General features: G+C 27.6%; 1 protein-coding gene across 1 annotated transcript; it reads right to left on the reverse strand.

Moving 5' to 3' along the window:
* Positions 1 to 271: 271 nt before the first annotated feature.
* Positions 272 to 7,482, reverse strand: LOC142235628 (uncharacterized). Its single transcript, XM_075306893.1, has 4 exons — positions 7,354 to 7,482; positions 4,417 to 5,051; positions 2,801 to 4,348; positions 272 to 464 (listed from the first exon to the last, which is right to left on the reverse strand). The coding sequence occupies exons 1-4, from the start codon at positions 7,480 to 7,482 to the stop codon at positions 272 to 274; spliced, it is 2,505 nt and encodes an 834-aa protein (XP_075163008.1).
* Between the last annotated feature and the right edge of the window lie 2,450 nt (positions 7,483 to 9,932).

Here is a 9,932-nt window from a genome sequence, read left to right on the forward strand (position 1 = left end):
GTCCAATCAGCTTCAAATTTGGCACAAGTGAAGGATTCATAAGTTCCGGCCTGGTCGAACTTTCACTCATATTTACTTGTGTTTGTTGATTTTTTCCAATTTTTTTCATATAACACCCAGTTAGACATATACAAGGATTTTTCGTCTTAAATTTCTGGATACCGAATTATTTGTTAAAATTTTCTGATTTTATAAAAATCTATGCTGAAGATTGTTTGTATTTGTCCATATTGTCACGGAGCTTCTATATTGACATATGTCACATTTCAATTTATTTGCCTAAAATTTCAAATGGAGAGATCTTCTTAGTTAGATTATGCAGAGCCGGAGTTAAGGCTGATGAAATATGCTGGAGTTGGCTTGATTCCATACCCCTGGTGAATATATTATAGCTGCAAGGTGAATATATAACTTTGTCTTTATGATATCTCTTGACGTCAGATGAGTAAGCGTATGTTATACATCTATAAAAATATACATGAAGTTTGCAATTCATTAACTACGTGGTTAAATTTAGGCTATAATAACATTCATAAGTGAAAATTGTCTCGTATATCGCATAACATTTGATACGACACTTGATACTGGTAGGCAATAAAGTAGGGTATTTTTGTTTTTAATTGATAATCTCCGATGGTGCAATAAACTAATGCCAAGATTTAAAAAAAATCGATAAGATGTTAAATAAAATATATGTATAGTAGATAACTACAAGTATATAGAAGTACAAAATCCAATAAAACAAATTAACAAGAGTTCTTTTTTTTTTTTTTTGCATTGTCTTGCATTTCTTGAAGAGACCTTGATTTATAGGTGAAAAGAAAGAAACAATTTTAATTTTAAATCAATTTCGCTTTAAAATGATTGCAATCTTATCGATAGTTTATTAAACTGCCCATTGCTTACGAAAACAATAAATAATGGTGACATCAAACAAAGTCAAACATTTTTTGCTTTTTAGAAAATTTTCTCGAAATTTTACTTTTTTGAGAATTTAGTCAAAATTTTATTCCTATAGAAAATTTTATTTCTATAGAAAATTTTGTTAAAATTTTATTTCTATAGAAAATTTTGTCAAAAAATTTATTTCTATAGAAAATTTTATCAAAATTTTGTATCGATAGAAAATTTTATCAAGGTTTTATTTCTATAGAAAATTTTGTCAAATTTATTTCTATAGAAAATTTTGTCAAATTTATTTCTATGGAAAATTTTGTTAAAATTTTATTTTTTTAGACAATTTTGTTAAAATTTTATTTCTATGAAATATTTTGTCAAATTTTTATTTTCTATAGAAAAATTTGTCAAAATTTTATTTCTATAGAAAATGTTGTAAAATTTTATATATATGTATAGAAAATGTTGTCTAAATTTTATTTTTATAAAAAATTTGCTCAAAACTTTATTTCTATATAAAATTTGGTCAAAACTTTATTTCTAAAGAAAATTTTGACAGTTTTTTTATGTATATGTATAGAAAATTTTCTCCAAATTTTATTTCTTGTTAAATTTTGTCAACATTTTATTTCTATAGAAAATTTCGTCAAAATTTTATTTCTATAGAAAATTTTGTCAACATTTTATTGCTATAGAAAATTTTGACAAATATATAGAAAATTTTGTCTAAATTTTAATTTTATGAAAAATTTGGTCAAAATTTTATTTCTATAGTAATTTTTTTTCAAAATTTTATTTCTATTGAACTTTTTATCAAAATTTTATTTCTATAGAAAATTTTGTCAAAATTTCGTTTCTCTAGAAAATTTTGTCAAAATTTCTTTTCTCTAGAAAATTTTTCAAAATTTTATTTCTACAGAAAATTTTTCAAAATTTTATTTCTATAGAAAATTTTGTCAAAATTTTATTTCTATAGAAATTTTGTCAAAATTTTATTTCTATAGAAAATTTGTTCAAAATTTTAATCTACAGAAATTTTTTTTCAAAATTTTAATCTATAGAAAAATTTGGCAAAACTTTATTTTTTAGGAAATTTGGCAAAATTTTTTATTTCTGTAGAAATTTGTGTCAAATTTATTTTTATCGAAAGTTTTTTTTTTTTTTTTTAATTTTATTAATTTAGAAAATTTTGTTGAAATTTTATTTTTATGGAATATTTATTATTATTATTTATTTTCTATAGAAAAATTTTCAAAATTTTATTTCTATAGAAAGTTTGGTCTAAATTATATGTTTATAAAAAATTTTATTTCTATAGAAAATTTTGAAATTTTTATATTGTCAAACTTGTATTTCTATAGAAAATTTTTTCAAAATTTTAATCTATAGATAATTTTGGCAAAACTTTATTTTTTAGAAAATTTTGTCTAAATTTTATTTCTATAGAAAATTTAGCAAAAGTTTATTTCTATAGAAAATTTGGCAAACATTTATTTCTATAGAAAATTTGGCAAAATTTTATTTCTGTAGAAAATTTTGTCAAAATTTTATTTCTAAAAAATATGTGTAAAATTTATTTCTATCGATTTTTTTTTAATTTTTTTTATTTTATTATTATTTTGGCTTGAGGTCCTTTTAATAAAAAATCCTTTTTACGATTTTTGATTACTTGTTAACTTTATTCTCCAATATTTTGACTAACATCGTTAGTCTTCGACGGGGATCTACATAAATAACAAATATTAGTACACAATGTACGAGTAACACAAACAATTTATATTTACATTAAAGTATTTTTAGGAAATAATCAAAAAATTGTAGAGAGTGATTACGTCTGTTTTTTAGAAAATTTGATTGCCAACTAAATATGTCTGCGTCCGTGTTTTTTATGATGTATCTATACATTTGAGAACATTTATCTGTGTCTGTTTTAAAGTTTAATCTCTTCTCGCTGGGAACGTCGGTGATATAAAGCATCTCTAAGGTATATCGTCGGAACGGATTACTCTCTTGCACTAATACATCTACATCGTCAAAATTCGGGCTGTGTCCAGTTTGTGTACAGTGGGTTGCGAGTGCCGTCTTTTGATCCAATGGCTTATCTCTAGCCTTGTGGTCAGATTTGTGGGATGAAATTCTCGTCTTTAATTTAGTTCCTGTAGTACCAACATATACCTTTTGGCATATGTCGGACCCGTCTCCATTACATTTTATTTGGTATACTAAATTTGATTTGTCCTCCTTTTTAACTTTTGATTTTGTTTTCCCATAGAATTGGTCCATTGTATTGTGCGTTCTGAAAGCGAGTTGAATCTTGTCCTTGTCATAAATTTCAGAGTTTTTGAATCTTTCGGAGAAACCAGGTATAAAAGTGACAGATTTGTATATATTTGGCTCCTTATTGATATTGTCCTTTTTTGGCTTCTGTGCACGTTGTAATAAATCTTTTATAGTCTTCTTTGGGAAGTCATTCATTAATAAAATGTCTCGTATCTTTTGCTTATTTTGATGATGATATATCTTGTCACTTATTGTCAAAACTCTATTTATGAAATTGTTCGCGGTGTTTATTATCATTGATTTTGGATGTTTGGAATGAAAATTGACCAATCGTCCAGAAGCTGTGTCTTTTTGGTACCAATCAAGAAGAATCCTATTTTCTTTCCTTATTACTATCGTGTCCAAGTATGCCAGTTTGTTGTCATTTTCCTCTTCCATCGTAAATTGAATTAGCTTATTGTATGAATTTAGAACGTTGATAGTGTTGATCGTTTCTGTTTTCTTTATGATTCCAAACAAGTCGTCCACATATTTCGTCAATATTTTGGGCTTATTTGGCATTTTTCCAATCGAGTCATCCAATAAATCTTCCATTACTATATCAGCAATTACTGGTGAAGCTGGAGATCCAATGGGTAATCCTTTTTGTTGACTGTAAAACTTTTCCTCATATTTAAAATACCTTGTGTCCTTAATGCAAAATTTTAATATTTCAATGAATAGTCCTCGGGGTATATTAGTGTACTGCTCCAAAATATTCCACTTTTTCTCAATTGTCTTAATGGCTAGTTCAACTGGTACACTTGGAAATAAGGAAATTACGTCAAAAGATATTAATGTTTCGTCAGATTCTATTTTAACATTGGTCAATCTAGATTTAAAATCCACAGCGTCTCTTATATTATACTTTGATTCCTTCGTCAAATGTTTTAAAATGTCGACTAAATATAGGGAAAGGTCATATCCTGGAGAATTGATTGAAGAGCAGATTGGTCTTAGAGGCGTACCTTCCTTGTGAATCTTTGGGAGTCCATATATCCTAGGTGGCAAAGATGTTTTATTTGCCCATTTTTTCTTTTCATTAAAGGTAATTGCATTAACCTTAAACAGTTTTTCCACTAAGCTGTTATTTTTATTTTGGAGGCTCGTAGTCGGATCCTTCTTGAGTCGTCTGTAGGTACAAAAATCCATTAAGATATTTCCCATTTTTGTTTTGTAGTCCGCTTTTGTCATCGCTACTGTTTTTCCACCTTTATCCACCAAAGTATCAATATTTCGTCATTTTCCTTTAAAAACTTTCTGCTTTGAGCCACCGTGTCAAGTATCATTCTATCTCTATGTGTATGTTCTAGTTTGTGTAGGTGGTTGTCTATGAGTGATGTAAATTGTGCTCTCACTGTCTCTTGTTGTTCTCTGCTCTCGATTGCCTGGATGCACTCTTCGCCCTCTGCAATGCACCTATGTAATGGGAATGTGTTTTTTGTTGTGGGGAACGCATATTTGGGACCCAATGAGAGGATCCATTGAATGTGTTGTGGTATATGTAATTGTGTTGTGTTGATGAACCAATGGCTGTTGTAACTCATGTTGATTTGTTTTCTATTCTCTTCTTGAAGAGAATGTAGTTTTTTCATATGTCGCGTTTTGCTGTTGTCGATATACCTCTTGTATAAAGCTTGCTCACTTGTTATGAGTAGTTGTTGATCATTGAATTCTAATATTTTCTCTAGCTGTCTCTTTGTTTTTTCTAAATTCTCTTTTTCTTTGTGTGTTTGTTTATGTTGTTGTTGGATAAGGAGTTTTAATATTTTGAAATGAAATTTGTGAATGTGTCGGTTAAGCGACGCTTCAATATTTGGCGGTATATTGGTTCGCTGTGAGAAAATTTTTGGGATATTTTTTGTTGCAATTTTATTAATTTAGAAAATTTTGTTAAAATTTTATTTTTATGGAATATTTATTATTATTATTTATTTTCTACAGAAAAATTTTATTATATATGTATAGAAAATATATTATTATATATGTATAGAAAATTTTCTCAAAATTTTATGTCTATAAAAAATTTTGTCAACATTTTATTTCTATAGAAAATTTTGACTAATTATTATATATATGTATAGAAAATTTTGTCAATATTTTAATTTTATAAAAACTTTTGTCAAAATTTTATTTCTATAAATTTTTTTTCAAAATTTTGTATCGATAGAAGATTTTGTCAAAATTTTATTTCTAGAGAAATTTTTTGCAAAATTTTAATCTATAGAAAATTTTGGCAAAACAATTTTTAGAAAATTGTGTCTAAATTTTATTTCTGTAGATAATTTTGTCAAAATTTTATTATTGTAGAAAATTTTGTCAAAATTTTATTACTATAGACTGTTTTTTCAAAATTTTATTTCTATAGAAATTTTCGTCAAAACTTTATTTCTATAGAAATTTGTTTCATTATTTTCGTTCTATAGAAAATTTTTTCAAAATTTTATTTCTACAGAAAATTTTTTCCAAATTTTATTTCCATAGAAAATTTTGACAAATTTTTTTTTTATACAAAATTTTTTCAATATTTTAATCTATAGAAAATTTTGACAAAACCTTATGTTTTAGAAAATTTTGTCTAAATTTTATTTCTATAGAAAATTTTGTCAAAATTGTATTTTGTAGAAAATTTTGTCAAAATTTTATTACTATAGATTGTTTTTTCAAAATTTTATTTCTATAGAAATTTTCGTCAAAACTTTATTTCTATAGAAAATTTGTCAAAATTTTATTTCTATAGAAATTTGTGTCATTATTTTCGTTCTATAGAATTTTTTTTTTTCAAAATTTTATTTCTACAGAAAATTTTGTCCAAATTTTATTTCCATAGAAAATTTTGACAAAAATTTTTTTTTATACAAATATTTTAATCTATAGAAAATTTTGACAAAACCTTATGTTTTAGAAAATTTTGTCTAAATTTTATTTCTATAGAAAATTTTGTCAAAATTTTATTTCTGTAGAAAATTTTGTCAAAATTTTATTACTATATATTGTTTTTTCAAAATTTTGTTTCTATAGAAATTTTCGTCAAAACTTTATTTCTATAGAAAATTTGTCAAAATTTTATTTCTATAGAAATTTGTTTCATTATTTTCGTTCTATAGAAAATTTTTTTCAAAATTTTATTTCTACATAAAATTTTGTCCAAATTTTATTTTCATAGAAAATTTTGACAAATTTTTTTTATACAATTTTTTTTCAATATTTTAGTCTATAAAAAATTTTGACAAAACCTTATGTTTTAGAAAATTTTGTCTAAATTTTATTTCTGTAAAAAATTTTGTCAAAAAATTTTTTTTTTTAATAGAAAATGTTGTCAACATTTTAATTTTATAGAAAATTTTGTCAGAATTTTATTTCTATTGAAAATTTTATGAAGGTTAGGTTAGGTATAGTGGCAGAAATTTGAAACCCTCAGAAATGTCACCAGCATTACTGAGATGGGATAATCCACCGCTAAAAAACTTTTAGGCGTTTGGTCGAAACTGGGTTTGAACCCACGACCCTGTTTTTGCCATGCGGGCATGCTAACAATTGCACCACGATGGCTCCCAAATTTGATCAATATTTTATTTCTATAGAAAATTTTGTCAAAATTTTATTTCTATAGAAAATTGTTTTTTATTTCTATAGAAAATTTTGTCAAAAGTTGTTATCTATAGAAAATTTTGCCAAAATTTTATTTCTATTGAAAATGTTGTCAAATTTTTATTTCTATAGAAAATTTTGCCAAAATTGTATTTCTATTGAAAATTTTGTCAAAATTTTATTTCTATAGAAAATTTTGTAAAAATTTTTTATCTATAGAAAATTTTGTCAAATTTTTATTTCTATAGAAAATTTTGTCAAAATTTTTTATCTATAGAAAATTTTGTCAAAATTTTATTTTTATAGAAAATTTCGTCACGATTTTATTTCTATAGAAAATTTAGTCAAAATTTTAATTCTATAGAAAATATATTCGTGTATGATGCAATGTTTACTTTAGAATACTTCTTACAATTGCAAGCCATATTGATTAAAATGATGTCCGCGAACGTTGCAACGCTTTTGAAAATGAGTCCACTATGGCGTATTATTGTTATATTTGCAAAGATAATGAGAATACGCCCTATTGGACCTTTATAATGTTACTATCTTCCTAAAATGTCTTATAGGCGCTTTTATAGGACTTTCCATTATGTATATCCGGTAGTAGACCATTTCAAATTCATTGTCTGGTCCCGGACCAGAATTCCACAAACATTTCATTGAGTTGGACATACTAAAAGTTTAATAGATTCATTTTCAAATCTTTTCCCATTGCAGGGGTCAAATACATTCAATTTATTTTTTTTTTCACAATATTAACTCACCTCTAATAAAAGTTTATCGAATTTTTGTTTGATGAAAAACATTCGGTAATTTTAAATGTACAAATCTTTATGAGTTGAGTAATAAGAGTTTCGAAATCATGTGACGTCATTGCGTGCATTTAGGAAGTAAATTATAGGGGGGACGCAAAAAACATTGAAATATTTGTTATCTTGAAGTGTGATTGATCGAATTTGTTTTCAAGATCGTCTTGGCCAATGTCACTTTATCGACGATTTGCTTTTTCTAACCTAATAGTTAAATGGAAAAAAATCGAATTAAAGTTGCTTGCGCAAGAAGTACATCCAAGGAAATCGCCTGTTTTTGAGGAAAAACTGCACATATTGCAATCGTAGCCAGAGAATGAAGCCGCCAGTAGAAGCCGCTGCCAAATATGTCGACTCATCTCGATTCTAAATTAGCCGCCAATTAATCAAAAATATTGATTACATCAGAAAAATGTAACAAGTAGGGAAAGTCTAAGGTCGGTTAGGGCCGACTATATTATACCCTGCACCACTTTGTAGATCCATATTTTCGATACTATATCAAATTCCTCCAATGTGTGTGGTTCTATATACAAAAGGATTATGTTCTCATATACATATATTTAAATCTGACCCGATTTGGACAAACTTTTTTAGACTTCTACAAATAGACATAAAATTGATGTCGGTTAATGCCCTGGGGTGGAAAACAATGTTATTAAAAAATTATGGGAAACATTTAAATCTGAACTAATTTTGGGGCAACTTCGCAAAAGTGTATTTATGATTTATTGGTCGATATATATGTATTAGAAGTATAGCAAAATTGGAGTCATTTCTATAAAGTTTTCGACTTAGCAGTGGTGATTTTATAAGGAAAATGTTGGTATTTGGCCATTTTTGTCGAAATCAGAAAAACATATATATGCGAGCTATATCTAAATCTGAACCGATTCCAACCAAATTTTGCACGCATAGCCACAATGCTAATTCTACTCTCTATGCAAAATTTCAACTAAATCGGAGCAAAAAATTGGCCTTTGTGGTCATATGAGTGTAAATCGGCCGAAAGCTATATATGGGAGATATATCTAAATCTGAACCGATTTCAACAAAATTTGGCACGCATAGCTACAATGCTAATTCTACTCCCTGTGCAAAATTTCAACTACATCGGAGTAAAAGATTGGCCACTGTGGTCATATGAGTGTAAATCGGGCGAACGATATATATGGGAGCTATATCTAAATCTGAACCGATTCCAACCAAATTTGGCACGCATAGCTACAATGCTAATTCTACTCCCTATGCAAAATTTTAATTAAATCGGAGTAAAAGATTGGCCACTGTGGTCATATGATTGTAAATCGGGCGAAAGCTATATATGGGAGCTATATATAAATCTGAACCGATTTCAACCAAATTTGGCACGCATAGCTACAATGCTAATTCTACTCCCTGTGCAAAATTTCAATTAAATCGGAGTAAAAGATTGACCACTGTGGTCATATGAGTGTAAATCGGGCGAACGATATATATGGGAGCTATATCTAAATCTGAACCGATTTCAATAAAATTAGGCACACTGATTTACACTACAAATTGTACTCCTAGTTCAAAATTTCAACCAATTTGGGGTAAAACTCTGGCTTCTGGGACCGTATTAATTAGCCCATATCGGGCGAAAGATATATATGGGAGCTATATCCAAATCTGAACCGATTTCAATAAAATTTGGCACACTTGACTATAGTACTAATTGTTCTTCTTGTGCAAAATTTTAAGCAAATTAGGGTAAAACTCTGGCTTGTGAGGCCATATAAGCCATATCGGGCGAAATATATATATGGGAGCTATATCTAAATCTGAACCGATTTCTTCCAAAATCAATAGGGTTCTATTTTGAGCCAAAACACATACTTGTGCCAAATTTGAAGTCGATTGGAATAAAACTGTGACCTAGACTTTGATTACAAAAATGTGTTCACGGACAGACGGACATGTCTATATCGACTCAGAATTTAATTCTAAGACGATCGGTATACTAAACGATGGATCTCAGACTTTTTCTTCTTGGCGTTACCTACAAATACACAAACTTATTATACCCTGTACCACAGTAGTTGTGAAGGGTATAACAATAGTGTTATATTCTGACCCAAAACAGAAGCTTGTGCCAAATTTGTCTAAAACTGCGACCTGGACTTTGACCACAAAAATATGTTCACAGACAGACGGACGGATGGACATGACTATAATGACTCAGGGATATGCCCTGAGCAACATCGTCAAAGACACAATATGTCTATCGCGTCTCTTTCTGGGTGTTGTAAGCATATGCATTAACTTATAATACCCTGTTCCACAGTGTGG

Source organism: Haematobia irritans, chromosome 1, assembly GCF_050003625.1.
Source record: "Haematobia irritans isolate KBUSLIRL chromosome 1, ASM5000362v1, whole genome shotgun sequence".
In the NCBI taxonomy this organism is placed as follows: Eukaryota; Metazoa; Arthropoda; class Insecta; order Diptera; family Muscidae; genus Haematobia; species Haematobia irritans.

Bases quoted from the DNA above. Each gene is read 5' to 3' on its own strand.
- LOC142235628 (XM_075306893.1), bottom strand. From the start codon at position 7,482: ATGTCCAACTCAATGAAATGTTTGTGGAATTCTGGTCCGGGACCAGAC. The intron at 5,052-7,353 runs GTAACATTATAA...ATTTTCTCACAG, and splicing joins TAAGACATTTTAGGAAGATA to CGAACCAATATACCGCCAAA. The intron at 4,349-4,416 runs GTAGCGATGACA...TTGTACCTACAG, and splicing joins TGGATAAAGGTGGAAAAACA to ACGACTCAAGAAGGATCCGA.